The sequence below is a fragment of the Chanodichthys erythropterus genome, chromosome 18, assembly GCF_024489055.1.
Source record: "Chanodichthys erythropterus isolate Z2021 chromosome 18, ASM2448905v1, whole genome shotgun sequence".
Taxonomy (NCBI): domain Eukaryota; kingdom Metazoa; phylum Chordata; class Actinopteri; order Cypriniformes; family Xenocyprididae; genus Chanodichthys; species Chanodichthys erythropterus.
This window is the reverse complement of record NC_090238.1, coordinates 18684874-18700185: the sequence shown is the minus strand read 5'-3', so window position 1 is coordinate 18700185 and position 15312 is coordinate 18684874. Positions and strand designations below refer to the sequence as shown.

Below are 15312 nucleotides of genomic sequence, written 5' to 3'. Positions count from 1 at the left end.
GTCCGCAAGACACAGCCAGAGATGGCGTTCCTGGACCACCATAGTGGACATCGCACGACCCACTGACCGCGCCGTAACCTTCGTCGCTCGAAGCGCGAGGTCCGTCGCGGCACGAAGTTCCTGGAGAACTTGTGGATCATGACCACCCTCGTGCAGGTCCCTCAGTGCCTTGGCCTGATGGACCTGCAACAACGCCATAGCGTGTAAGGCAGAGGCAGCTTCCCCACAGGCCTGATAAGCCTTGCCGGTAAGATCCGACGAGTACTTACAGGCCCGGGAAGGGAGAGACGGCTCCCCCCGCCAGGTGGAGTTAGGGCACAGTTGCATAGCAACGGCCCGTTCCACAGGGGGTATGCGCGTGTAACCCTTCGCTGCCCCGCCATCAAGGGTGGTGAGGGAGGAGGACCCACCGACACGGTTTCGGGCAGTAAAAGGTGCCGTCCACGTGCCCGTGAGCTCTTCATGCACCTCCGGGAAGAAGGGCACTGGGGTGGGGGGCTGAGAACCAGCCCTGGCCACCCCGAGATACCAGTCATCCAACCTCGAGGGTTCGGGACACGGTGGAGGATTCCACACGAGCCCGACCCTGTTGGCGGCCCGGGAAAGCATAGCCATCATTTCCGGGTCCGTGTCGGGCACAGTTGTCACCCCCGAAGGAGGCAACTGCGCCGACTCATCCTCCCCAGAAGTATCAGGCTCACCCTCCGATGCAGCGATCGACATCCGGTCGTCTGGGGGAGCTCCGAAGGAAACGGATGGTACACACCTCTGGGGTGGTCCACCACGTTCCGAGGGCAGCTCTACTGGCTGCGGAGCGCACGAGGGGGGAGGGTTCCTAAGGGGTTGGTTCCCCGAAGGAAGCGCACTCACCGTTATCCTCAAGTCACCAGCCCCGCCGCTCGCAGCAACCCTCTGAGGAGGATTGGAGCGAGGCGTCGGGACCGGGACTCCACCCCTTTGCAGAAAGTGGAGTCTCGACCGCAACTCCGCGATGGTCATCTTCCCACAATGGGTACATGACTCATCCACAAACGCTGCCTCAGCGTGCCTTAAGCCCAAGCACGCGATACAGCGCTGGTGACCATCCCGAGGCGCCAGGTAACGACCGTATCCAGAAACACACAAGTAGAACGACATCTTTAAAAAGACGCGAACTACTCGTGTTAGCTCTTTCAAGGACTGACTCTTTTAGGTGCTGAAGCACGCAGGGGAATAGCCGCTGCAGCACAGACAGGGAATGTGCAGCCTGTCGTGTGCACTCTCCTTGAAGGCGCTCCTCTTACCAGCTGTAACAACAGCTTTTTAGCGCTCTAGGCGCACCGTTTCACCAGCCGTGAGAACGGCCTTCACGCTGATTACAGCTTTGCTCAATCAAATTAAAGGCAAAAACAAAAACAAAAGGAGAATCGGCCCCGCTGCTGCGCTGTCCGCCTGCACCTCGCAACAAAGAGACGTCTTGAAGAGAGACTCGTTCACCACACTCGCTTTCAGTAGCTGTCTTCATAGAAGGTTTGGCTCCGAAGCGAAAAGCTGAAGATGCAACGCACCTGCTGCTCATTATATACCCGCGCTGCGAGGCGAGCAGCTGATGCATATGATTGCATGCCAATGTGCATTGGCTCGTTTAGTTACACTCGAAGTAGATTGGCCTCTCTAGCGAGATTCCTATTCGTCGGTCTGTCCGACGTACGTCGAACGTGACCGACTGAATGGGAACTGGTTGTGCTACTAATTTGTATGGATCACCACACATGAAACATGGGAATATATGTATATCGTGGCCACAAATTATCAATTCCCACGACTTATATGTCAGCACATTTTACTAATTTGTTCCCTTGTTTGACTAAATTGTGTGCGCAATATAATAATTTGTTCATCACATCAACATTGTTAAATCAAAAGGAGGGAATTAATTAGTCCAACGTGGCCAAGTTTTACTAACTCAAAGAAACACATTTTTATATCGTGTGCACAATTCACTTAAAACGAGGGAACAAATCAGTAAATCGTCACCATGATTTACTAAACCGTGAGAACAAATTCTTAATCCATGGCCATGATATATATATATATATATATATATATATATATATATATATATATATATATATATATATAGATATATATATATATATGTATTTGTCCACATGTCATGTGCAGGGCTCCGTACATTTGCAAAGTTCAAGCCATTGAATATTTAAACAATATTCAAATTTTTTGAGGCAAGTAAATGGGTAACACTTTACAATAAAGTTTCATTTGTTAACATTAGTTAACTACATTAGTTAAAATGAACTAAGAATGAACAATACATCTATGGGATTTATTGATCTTAGTTAATGTTAAATGTCAGCATTTACTAGTAAATTTTTCAGATCAACTGTTGTATCTGTTAACAATAGCTAATGCACTCTTAACTAACATGAACATTTTTATTAACTAACATTATCAAAGGTTAAAAACATATTGCTCATTAATAGTCTAATTAATGAGATCTTATTGTGAATCGTTACCAGTAAATGGGATTTAACAAGTTAAGCTCTTAATTGTCAATATGCAGGTATGAGATTAGTTTTTGTCAATTTTAGATTTGCCCACCCCTGAAATGTTATGTGGAAAAAACAAGACTGTTATTAGTGGTTTTAAGTGTCAGAGTCTCTCCTTCCATCTAATTGGGTAATTCCCAGCCAGTCTGTCTCAGTGTTATTTTTTTATGTATTATTATTGTTTATACATTTTGAATATATTTTTGCTTGTTTGCCATTTTTATTAGACTTCTTTTATTTCAGTTTTAGTTCAGTAATTTTAGTACTTCAGCTATAAAATTTTTATCTGAAGTTTTTATTTTATTGTACTTCAGCTTTATTGTAGTTAACAAAAGTGAATGTTAATAGTTTTAGTTAACAATAATAAAAATGGTCTGTCTCTGTGTATTCAAATGTTTTTCTAAAATTAAAACTTAAAGTAAGACCTAGAATTGTTGGTCATGAGTTCTCCTACCTGTTGTATTCTTTAATGAGGCCAGACACTCTTTCAGACTGAGCGCCCAGATCTCTGGAGAACCGGCACAAGTCATTCAGCTGACACTTCAAATTTTCAGACATGGGCTCTACATTTAGCAGTGCTTCCAGGGTGTCCTGAGTCATAAAAAAAGTACAGTAGTGTTAAAAGGACAGAAAGAATTTATTTTTGGATTTATTTATTTGCTCTGTAGGCTTTACCTTTGCTATCTGCCAGCCTTGCACAGCCTCTTCCCCAGAGGTCATTTCCTCCACCTGCTGCAGTCTGATGCGCCACTCCTGCAGCTTGCTGCTGAACTCCTGCAGGTCCTGCTCCAGCTGTGCAGCTGAGCTGTTGAACTCCTGCTCTGAGTTGGCCATCTGAGCCAGAACGCCCTCCAGACCGGAGCACACATGTTTAGCTCCACGCTCCCACTGTTCCCAGGCCGAGAGCAGCCCGGACTCCTCTCTCTCCAGAACTTCACAGCCCACTGTGGACGTGTGGTCCCGTGTGGCGGCACCACAGCTCTGCACACGGGTCAGACGCTCATGTCCTTGCTTCTTGGAGTCTAATAGCCCCTAAAATGGAATTACAATGCTTTGAAGTTAACATAAAATCAAAATTACAACTCTTTAAAGTCAACATAAAAATCAAAATTGACACAGTTTACTTATTTAATAAAGGTTTCCGGTTGTTGTTGTGCATGATAAGATATCAGAGCACATGCCAAAAAACAAACAAACAAACAAAGATTATTTGAGTACATTTTATACAATACTATTTCAGTCTTTCTACTTAAAATGTTCATGTTTAATTCACTGTGTTACTTGCTTTCTTTGTAATTATATATGAAATTTACTAGCAGTATCTGGAGTTAAAACTGTTTCAAATTGTTTTCAGTGTGGTGTGAAACACCCACTTTTAAAGGGTCAAATTAATTTATAATGAACAAGAATAATAAAAAGTATCATTGTATTACCATGTTTTTTCTGGACATGGTAACATGGGTACAGTATGGTATTCTATAATCTCAAGATTTTTTATAGGAAAATTCAACTGATCTCTTGTTTTTAATCATATTTTCTGCCCAACAAGGCTCCATTTATTACATCAAAAATATAGTAAAAACAGTAATATTGTGAAATATAATTACAATTTAAAATAACTGTTAAAAATTTAGATATATTCTAAAATGTAATTTATTCCTGTGATGGCAAAGCTGACTTTTCAACGTCACATGATCCTTCAGAAATCATTTTAACATGCTGATTTGGTGGTTAAGAAACATTTCTTCTTAATATCAATGTTTAAAACAATTGTACTGTTTATATATATTTTTTATATTCAGGATTCTGTGATGAATAAGCATAACAAATCTTAAACAGCATAAAAATCTTTTGTAAAATCTTTACTGTCACGTTTGATCAATTTAATGCATTTTTGCTAAATAAAAATCTTAAAAAATAAATCGTACTGATCCCAAACTTTTGAACGGTAGTGTATTCCAGTATAGTAAACACAGATAAACGTACCCTGACTTTGGAGAGTTTCCTCTGAATAGAAGCTGCGTCTCCAGACATATCTGACCAGCGCTGAAGCTCTTCTTTAGCCGAGGTGAGCCAGTCGTTCAGGTCACGTACCGATTCCACATACTGCTCATGCTCTTTGACAATCTCATCTATCTGTTGGACCTTACTCTATAGCACAAGACAGTATACAACATATCAGAAGAAAGAAAACTGACACTATTTCACTTTTTAATAAATGTTTCTGGTCTTTTTATAATAATTCATCACTGCATATTATCATTATTATTATTGTATCATAGTTTTTCATCATAATCATAATAAAAATATTGCTTACATTTTATGAGCCAATAAAAACCCTGTGGATGAAATTAAGTCTCATCCTATATTTTTCCCACTAAATATTTTGTTTTTCATGTTCTTTTTAAGGCATTTAGCAGACATTATGCCTGCGTCCGAAATCGAATGCTTCCAAAAAACAGTACGTCAAAAGTAGTATGTCCAAATACAAAGTATGCAAAAAAACAGTAGACCTAGATGACCTACTACTTCTCCCGAGATTATGAAGTGCACATTCAATGGACACTTTACTATCCCATGACACAATGGCAGAGGATTTATGAATGGCAGTGAAGCGACACAACTGATGCTGGTAGGTCATGTGACAGTAACAACATGGCAGATGTAGTACGGCCGAATTTCATTCATACAACCCATATACATACTATATAGAACATGCTTTTTTAAGTGGTCGCAAAGTAAATTTGAATTCAAATGTAGTATGTACTTGGACGCACCATATTATTTTGAGTAACTTACAGGCAGTGGTTTGAATTGTATGTTAATATTTAGGTTACATATTTTTACCTTAATGACTGCTGTGATGTTGGTAAACTGGTTGTTAAACTCAGATTTTGGTCCTTCTGCAAATGCCTGGTCTCCTGTTTTCTCATACAGCTCTGTGGCTTTCTCATTCAGACGGGTTAGTGCTGACGAATGGACTTCCACATCAGCCTGAATGGCCCGTAGGCGTTCCAACAGAGAGGCCTTCTCTTTCAGCCCTGGCTGCTGTGGCAGAGCCACTCCGGCCTCCTGCTCCACCATCTCCATCCACTGCTGCAGCTGAGCTTTACTCTCCAGGAAACTGCCCCACTGAGCTACGGTCCACTCCAGACGACTGCATCACACACAAAAATGATTATCATTCTTCAAAGTAACCTCAAGGTTTCATGAGAGGAGACAGTAACTCTCACCTGTGACAGCTCATGGCGGTCATGAGGATATTGGCCCAGGAATCCTTTAGACTCTTGAGCTGAGAGCGGATAACTTCCTGTTTATCCCTACTGCAATTCTTCAGCACCTGTTCTCCCTTCCCTACAGTCATGTTAAGCTTCACTTCCCCTTCACCCTTCATCAGCAAGATGTCCTGAAACAATATCATCAAAATATTTTTTTTTTAAATGTGTACATTAATAACTAACAAGACTAGTTAATAAAACAAAATAAAATAAATGCTTGGATGTTATATTTTTATATCAATAGTATAATAATATATTTTATATAATATCATAAAATAATAATGAAAGAGTTTGAGTTTAATTGAAACATGTAAAAAGAAATTAAAAAAAAAAAAACGTTTAAAAAAAGTGCTATATAGAAATAATCTGGGAATCCTCATATGGGTCGCCTGACTCTGTTTTCTGACCTGAACCAGGGCCAGTCTCTTCTCCAGGGTCTCTTTATTCCCGGCGGTGCTGTTGAGTGAAGTGAGGCGCTCCTGTACACCACTGAGCCATCCCCAGGTGCTCTGCAGCATCTCCTCAAAGTTCTGCTGCTCCTGCAGGCTGAGCTGACATACACGCAGTCTCTCCCTCGCTGCCTTGAGAAGCGCCTGATGCTGCAGCTGCAGCTGCGCAGACGCCCGCAGCTCCGCCCCACTGCCGTGACCCCCCTCACTCAGAGATTGAGCCTCCTGGCACAGATTCTCAAACGAGTCACTGCAGGATAAGAGATTGGAAAATAATTTGCATTTTACTAAAGAATCAGTTCATTATAATTAATTTAATATAATTACTGTTACATATTATAAAATGTCAATATTAGATCAGCAAATCTCATGAAAAACACGTCCAGGTCACATTTCCCACAAATAAGAAATATGTTTAGTTGTCATGAAAATAATTTCACATTGCAAGAACCTGCTAAAAACATGCCAGTTTATGTCATATTTCCCTGCAAAATAAAATAGAATACACATATTTTGCATATAGATATTTCTATTTATTAAAAAATATGATATTTGCAAAATACACATTTAAATAAATAAATAAAGGAAATCATATTTATTAAAAAGATTATAAATAATTTGTTGTTATTAATATTTGATTGATTGATTGATTGATTGATTCATTGATTGATTGATTCATTCATTCATTCATTGATTGAATGATTCATTAATTCATTCAATTATGTGTATTTTTGCATAAATTAATTTATTCATTTAGGAAAAATTTAGGATCGGATATCTTTTTCAAATGGGTATACATGGTAAATATTTTGCTGGTGCAAAAACTGGGCTGTTTATTTACCCATTTGGGGGTCATAGAGAGGACAGATTGATATTTGTCAGTTTAACTTGTTCTAACCTCTCTTTAAGCACTTCATGTTGAAATTCTTCCACGCGCTCCAGCGTCACTTTCTCCTGATCGCTGTGTCTCCCCTCAGGCAGCTCTGTGCTCATCCTCACATCCATGCGCTCCAGCCAGCGTGTCAACCTCTGCAGACAGCTCTCAAAGCTAGAAAAACAAAGCACAGATTTCAATTCATTCATCTGGGCCAAATAATCCCCTGCCAACATGAGAACCGAGAGTACGTCCTTGCTTCCACAACAAAGCCGTTTATACACAGGAATTATTTCAAACAATCTGCTGCTCTAATATTTAACCCAGCAAGCAGCAGTGTAAAGCCGCTGTTAAGTTCTCACCCGCTGAGCAGACTGGAGCTGTTTTCCAGGTTCTGCTGGTTCTGTTTACACTGCTCCACATAGCTGTCCCAGTCCTGCTGGATCGAGGAAAGGTTCTGCTGGACCTGGCCAGCGCTGGCTTTGGGGAGATGTAGAAGAAGTTTCTCGCCCTCTGTACACACCAGTGTTAGACGACTGTCTCCATCATCCACCCGCTCCAGAGCTCCCTGTAAGACAGAAAAGCGACTCCGCAATGAGTGTTAAGTGTTAAACATACACAAGCCATCCTACTTCGTTTGTACCATGGATTAGACATGCAAAAACAAAAATCACACAGAATTACACTGTATTTTTGACTGTATTCTAACCATTCAGAACACTGTTTAGCAATGCCTGACAACCACCAACAACACTGTACAGAATCATGATTCATGATGATTCAAGTTTTGCACAGAGAAAGCACAACTATTCATAAAAATTCTCAGAAAACTGTAAAAAAAATCTAGCTATTATGCAATAAAAATCACTATAAAGACAATTTAAAAATGTAATAGTACACTGCAGCTCACGTAACAGATGACATCTTTTCCAGTTAACTCTTCCATGTTTTTTATCTAACCAGTCACAGTAATCAATAGTGTTGTTTTATGACCAGATGCTTGATATCTATTTTGAAGGACGCCCACACTGTTCCAAAATCCCACTCAAAATAGCTCTATTTTTATCACTAAATATAGCTATTTTATTAGCTGCAATTTTGCCATTTTACATAGCATTTTGCTTTTCAGTGAGATCAGAAAGATTACTTGACACTCTAAATCAATGTTTTACAAATTGCTCGGTTAGGATGAGGTTTTACGAAAGATGACGTACCTTCAATTTCTGCAATTTTCGTTCCACCACGCTCATGTCACCAGAATGGTCGGCACATTCTCTCACAATTTCTTTCTGTCCAGAGAGCCATGTATGAAACTCCTTCACAAGATCTGAGAAGAGAAGAAGGAGTTACAGCAATGTCTGTCCTTGATTCAAAGGAAAGATCATTTTTAATCAGGAACACAGTGATTCTCACCATTGAAGTGCTGCTGGAGACCATGCTGCATGGACCCAAGCTTCTTAACACAGAGTTGATTGACTGTTTCATATTTCTTGATGAGGTCAGTCAGAGAGGAACCTAGACCAGCTAGTTCCTCTGAGGGGTATTTTCTGCAAAGCGTATTCAAGCTTTCCCGGGCTGAGTCAATGCTAGTTTGCTGGTTTTGAAGCTCCTTTTGGATCTCCTACAAATTCGATGCATAAAAAAACTTTTATTTCCGTTGTTTTTGACCTATGTAACCTTGCATTTCAATAATTAAGGTTGTCATGACACCAACATTTTAGATAACAGTGATATATTACAATTCTCGATTCCATTTTTTATACCATAACAAAATCTAGCCTAACTCATATAAAGATCAAACATTTTTAAAAACAATCAGTAAGAAAACAAGTAATAGGTTGTTTGCAATCACGTGGTTCTGGTGACGCGCGAAATACCGGTGGAGGGCAAGCAGTGAAAATTAGAATGGAAGAGATGGAGAAAAGTCCTTTCTGTGCTGATTTAGAAAGGTATAAACAGAAAATCACAACATATGTTGGACGTGATCTTTATGTTATGAAGATGAGCGACTTTTCCACTGAATTGAAAGACTTTCCTGCCATCGAGGAGGTAGATATAGAGAATGTAAGGCTGCCGTCACGCTGCGTTCAGGTCTAGTCTGGGTCTGTTAATATCGCGCTGCATTTCCACTAGTGAAGTTAGGGCAGTATTTTTGATTTTCTGTCGCGATTGTGAAAAATGTTGCCATTGTAGGTCATTTATGCTGAATCGAGAATCACAACAGGAGCTCACATCATCGTTCAAAGAAAAAAACTGGATGGTGTAATACAATTGTTGCCTTTTATACGTGTAAAAACACACTAAGGGAAGCAGGTTGAGGAGGTGACGGTGAGACGCCGTATATGAAACCTAATAATGTCACTGATACTCCTTATCACTCAATAAAATAATCACATAGCTGAGTATTTTTGAAAGTTTTGTCTTTGTTGTTGAACTGACGTCTGTCAGCTTTTTAAACATTTATTTATTTGGACATTTTCTACCATATGATGGCTGAAGCAGCAGCGCATGACACTGTTCTCATGGTAACCAGATCAACATTGTGAACGGAATACTACAAAACTGAAAGTGAAAACACCAAATTATCATTCATTGGGATAAAATATAGCATCACTTCCCTGCAAACGATACCATAAAAAATGTGGATATTTAACCAAGTCAAAAACAAATAAGGTAAGCAGGTATCCATATTCATTTCAGCATCAGCAGACGCAAAACGCTATTAAAAGGCGACAACTTTTAAAGTTAAAAAACGATATAAGTTATAAAAAAAAAACGGTATAAGTTATGTAAACGATATAAACACCTTCTGGGTTCTCGATTTTATCGATTTGAACAACCATAAATGACACAAAACATACAAATTTTGAGTTTTTGATAGGATTCCTATATAGAAAAATCATTCCCTGCCCTCCAGACTCATTCATGCTGCTGCTGTGACATCATGTGCAAACAACCGCACAAATAAATACAATCAAACAAAGTTACAAATGAAATAAAGTGCTTTAAGATTAACAGTAGTATTCAGGTAAGAACTGCTACAGAACCTGAATAAATTGTGTGTGTGTATGTGTTTTTGCCACCAATTCCAGTCCTTATTTTTGAGCCCTGCCTAGAGCATCTATATAAAATGAATGGCTAATCGTGATATGTTTCCTTCAAAATAGAAGAAATCACACTTTTTGTACCTTTACTCTGCAGATCTCTTCAGGAGCTGTTCCACAGGGTGAATCCACCAAAGATCTCTCAACGTTCATCAACCACTCAGACATCTGGGTTAGAAAATCTTCCAGTTGCTTCTTCTGAGAGCAGAAATCTTGGAGGTTGCTCTTGGCTTGATCACATAACTCTTCGATGTTACTAATTTTCCTTCTGAGGTCTGTCTCCATGACCTGGAAGGAATCAAAGATTTGAAGATGGAGTACAGGTAATGTAACTAATGGAGAACTAAGAGATCAAATGGATATCAGATTTAAGGCAATCTCAAAATACACAAATTTTTGCTGAATTTTGCTGTCACAGACAGATTTCCAAGGTCTGTAACAAAACCCCTGGATCGCGGGCAAATTGGAGGTCGTTACGGTCGCCGATGCTATGAGCAGGTCAGCGACATGATCTAAGCAGTCACAAGCAGTCCCAGAAGCTGGAATATTTTCAAAATGTTTGATATTATCGCCATGTGATCTTGTAGTTTATAGTGTGTACAATGCAACTACAAGGTGGAATTAATCCAGCCAAACACAGTGCAGATAATATAAACGAAAAAATGTATGTGAATTTCTCACATGAATTTATGTGAGAATTTTTATTCCCACTGTTGGTCAGGACTACTTCTTGACCAAATGTCTTGTAGTTTGTGCACCTCGTCAGCATTGTGTTGTGAAGTATGCACGCTGCTTTGTCAAGACGATGACATATTATGACAAGGAAACTAGTTATGTAGTGTGAGCACCACAGCAATTCAGCTAGTCTTACAGTCATGTAGTGTGAGCTTGCCCTCACCTGCAGTTTAGCAGGAACGTCGTGGCCACCACCAAGTTGTTTCAGCTCTGAAACTTTCTCTTGTAAAGCATCAATCTTCTTTTCTTTTAGGCCAACATCTACCTACGCAGAAAAATGAATAAAATATATTACACAATGGGTGCTCTGGTTTTATAACTGTGTTTAATAACACTGTTTAGGACGTGCCTTGACTTCAGAGAGTTTGTTTGCGGTTTTCTGGCTATCATTGAAGTTATTGAGTCCATCTGTAAGATCCATAACCGAGCTGTTGGACCAGCTTTCAATTTCTCCACTGATATCGTAGATTTCCACCCACAAAGCAGAGCTCCTCTTGAGACTTTCGAGATTATCCTCGAGTTTCTCTGACACCTGTGTGTTGATATGAAGAATAATGGCTCTTAGATTCCGTTATATGAGATATATGTTTTTTAATCAAGATTTAATAATTGGCCATTGGACAAACCCACATCTAGCCACTGGTCCACTGTGGCATCAATTTCTGTCTTCACAATCTGAGTGTCGCAATCTGGGATCTTGTTTAATTCACTTAAAAGCTTCTTTCCTTTGCTGGAGAATCGCTCTAGCACATCCTGGTTACTGGCCATCTCAGCTTTTACAGCTTCATGCTGCAGAAAGGAAGATAATTAAAGCCTAACATTAAAGTCTTGAATAGTAAAAGATAGTAACTCCTTTTTTTAGCTGGCATTTTGCATTCTGCCTGCAGACTGGCAGGTTTTACCTTTAACAAGGATCTCCGTGTGTCCTCCTGGTCTTTCAGGACAGCTTTAATGTCGGATATAGCATCAGCGCTCTCCAATATCGTGTTTATTGAAGACTTCAGACTCTGGTAGTCTTTCATGAGGTCTACCAAAGAGCTGCTCTGCTCTTGCCTGGAAGAAAATCATGCAGTAACGTCAGCTAGATACTGAAAATTTGCACCTTTGCATAACTAAGATAGCAGTCACCATGTGGCCATTAAAGACTTATTTTTTTAATTCTTTAAACATTAAAAGCAATTGTTTGTTTTCTGTCCAGGTCTATGATATTTTTACGACATGACTGAATGAGTGAATGAATGAATGAATGAATGAATGAATGAATGAATGAATGAATGAATGAATGAATGAATGAATGAATGAATGAATGAATGAAAAAAGGTTACATTTATTTTAATATGGCAAAAAAGGACCATTCACGTCAACATATAGCCAGTGAAGACTTTAAGAGATTAAATATAAAAATAAAATATGGCTAAAAGGGCAATTTGAACATTTTATTTATTAGTTTGTTTTTTATAAAATAAAATAAATTAAATTAAATATACTGTAAAAACTAAAATATGGCTACCACCATGGAATCTAATGTCTGGGAGTACCAAATATAAGAGTTTAAGAATTTGCCATTGACAAATCCCCATATTGACCAACAACTAATAAATGCAAGAATACTTTCTTATACTAAAACACTACACATTTTTTCATAATCTCTTTACAAAGTGGCAAAAATACCAATAAAATATAACAAAAACAGTACAATAGCCCATTCCTGACCGCTCACCTTTCAGTGATGAGTTTCTTGGTGTCTTCCCAGGTGGTCTGAAGCAGGCTGATCTCCCTCAGTACTTCACCACCCAATTCAGCATCTCTCTGAGCCAGCTGTTGACCTTTATCCCTGAGCCACTGCTCCTCGTGCTGGTGGGACTGGAGCTCATCTTCCAGCTGATTGAAGAACCGAAGCCTACACACATCACAAAGAAGATGCATTTCAATAAACACATCCACAGACATGTACAAAGAACCCTTCTGAAAAGGGCAGTCCATACCTCTGCTGTAGAGTATGTACATTGAGCTCTTTCAGGCCCTGTTGATCTGCCTTCTCTTCGATATCCTCCACCGTTTTGAGCAGTTGCTCTTTACGCTGTCTGAACGAGCTCCAAAGAGCACCGAGAGCCTCAGCTTCGCTTTGCTTCGAGCCCAGTAGGTTCCTCACGGCATCAAGCTCAACACTCAAGGAATCGGCCAATGAGCGGCATGATGAGCGCGTCTCCTTTCCATGGATCAAGTGGAGATGAGCCTTACAGAGGCTGCCGTCCAGATTAACGGCAAGTGTTTCAAGGCGGCCGATATCAGGAACGATGGCTTCCAGGTCTCTCTGCAGCTCATCCACCTGACTTTTATCCCAACTCCCAGCGCTCTCCACAGTCTGTCTGAGGCCCTGAAGAACACCGGCCGCCACACTGTGGGTGTGTAGGAAGGCCTCTAGCTTTTCCAGACTCTCACCTCGTAGATCAACCAACTGATGGGCCTCCAGGTATGGCTGCAAAGAGCTTTCCCACCTTCCCTGAAGCTGCTGAACCTCAGCAGGCTCACAAACGTCACACAAGACCTTTGTTTGCTGTTGAAGACTCTGTCTTACAATGCTTTGCTTCTGCAGGTCATCTCTTCTCTCCTGGTGGGGAAAAAGTATAAAACATTACAACGTTTTAAAATCTACAATCTCTCTGTATATAACATATTGTGTTTAAAATAAATTAAAAGAAATCCTTTCTAACAATTTAAAAGTCTTTACCCTAAACTTTTGAAAAGTAGTGTACACTGATCATAAAACAATTTTCAATAAATCATTTGAGTTTGAGAATGTCCATAAATAGGATAAATGATTTCTGGTATTGTTCATCATTGAATGGAAGCTCTCATAATGGAACGTACCTTGATATCACTGGCGAAAGGTTGAAGATCAGTGATATCAACGTGAGAGAACGAATGTAAAGATGAGAGGAAAGACTCTCCCCATTTGAAGAACTTCTGTAGGGCCTGATCAAACTCTTCCACCTGAGAACGGTGCTCCTGAAGAACTTGGATTCTGTAATAAACCGTTTGATGTACTATGTTAGACATGCTCTATAACCTAACATTCATAATGCAAGAAACCATTATAAATGAACATAGGGAAAATATAAAATACAATCCAAGTGTAGAATTCAGCCTGCAAATACGTATACAGTCCTTATGACTGACCTGTTAGGTATAGCTGTGGTCTGACACTTCCATCTTTTCTCAAGATTTTCATGGTCTTCTTTGAGTGTTTTTACGCGTTCATCTGATGCAGTGGTGTAAAGAGTTGGTGTTTGGGCAATCAGCCTGTTGTAAACTGACTCCAGAGACTGAAGCTCACTCTGTAGATGCTTTAAAAGAACAATATTTAAGAAACTTGAGAAATTGACCTTATTTAATCTCTTAACAAATGTCCCTGGTCTTTATCAACTTACAGACTATATGCTCTAAAGAAAATAAAAGCATGTTTTCATTAACTTTTATCAAAATGCAATAATTGTTCTGCCTAAAAAACAAAAAACAAAAAATAGCATTAACCATTAATAAGCCTGCTTTTTACAATTCAATGAAATACCACCATTCATTATTTCCTATTAAATATTCTGTTGCATATAGAAATATGTCACACTAAAGAAGTAAAATGCATTGTGAATGCTGTTTCATGTTGTATTTAAGTTTATTACTTTCAATTCCAGCAGTTCTCCATCCAGTTTTAGTTTGTCAACCGGGAGGAACTGAGTGTCAGAGCTGGATACAGATTCACATCTCTCCAGGCACGACTGTAGGGCAGACCAATCCTTTTCATACCTGAAATATTCAAAATGAGCGAAAGATTTAAATAAATAACTCTTATAAAAAAATATCTTCTGATGCAAAGGGATTTTTTAGGATTCAATATGTAAATACATTAGATACCAACAGTGAAAATAACCATACTTTTGCCAATGTGACAGAAGGCTCTCCATTTGGTTCTGTCTCTCCTTGGCCTGTTTTAAACACTGCTCATAAGTTTGCTGAAGGGCTGCCACAGCTTTCTCGGCCTTCTCCCTCTCACTGAGCCTGCGGGCGCCAGCACACAGAGACTGCAGGGTGGCTCTCAGCTTTTCCAGGGACTGGAACATATCCTGAAAATCAAACGAATCACTTATTCAGACTGAATTAGTGCAGATAGCGGTGCGTTCACACTTGGCAGGTTCGGTTTGAGTGAAACGACCTTTTTCTCTGTTACTGCGGTTTATTTGAAAAAGTATGAATGCTGCCAAACGAACATTGGTGCACACCAAACAAGCAGACCGAGACTGAAATATGAACGCAACACTGACCAAA

The 15312-nt window shown here is 39.7% G+C and overlaps 1 protein-coding gene across 14 annotated transcripts in view; it reads right to left on the bottom strand.

Annotated features, from left to right (window-relative positions):
• syne1b (spectrin repeat containing, nuclear envelope 1b) overlaps positions 1-15312 on the bottom strand; it is a 138199-nt gene that overhangs the window by 73255 nt on the left and 49632 nt on the right. For all 14 annotated transcript variants that reach the window (XM_067367829.1, XM_067367827.1, XM_067367828.1 and 11 more), the window contains 21 exons: positions 14923-15110; positions 14670-14793; positions 14170-14336; positions 13861-14014; positions 12975-13600; positions 12710-12889; positions 11892-12042; positions 11620-11778; positions 11335-11521; positions 11153-11250; positions 10339-10542; positions 8564-8771; positions 8365-8477; positions 7513-7718; positions 7175-7324; positions 6235-6526; positions 5783-5955; positions 5397-5706; positions 4536-4700; positions 3225-3581; positions 3004-3140 (listed from right to left, as the gene is read on the bottom strand). In XM_067367829.1, coding sequence (XP_067223930.1) covers positions 3004-3140; positions 3225-3581; positions 4536-4700; positions 5397-5706; positions 5783-5955; positions 6235-6526; positions 7175-7324; positions 7513-7718; positions 8365-8477; positions 8564-8771; positions 10339-10542; positions 11153-11250; positions 11335-11521; positions 11620-11778; positions 11892-12042; positions 12710-12889; positions 12975-13600; positions 13861-14014; positions 14170-14336; positions 14670-14793; positions 14923-15110 — 4349 coding nt within the window. The remainder of the gene's footprint in view (positions 1-3003; positions 3141-3224; positions 3582-4535; positions 4701-5396; positions 5707-5782; positions 5956-6234; positions 6527-7174; positions 7325-7512; positions 7719-8364; positions 8478-8563; positions 8772-10338; positions 10543-11152; positions 11251-11334; positions 11522-11619; positions 11779-11891; positions 12043-12709; positions 12890-12974; positions 13601-13860; positions 14015-14169; positions 14337-14669; positions 14794-14922; positions 15111-15312) is intronic.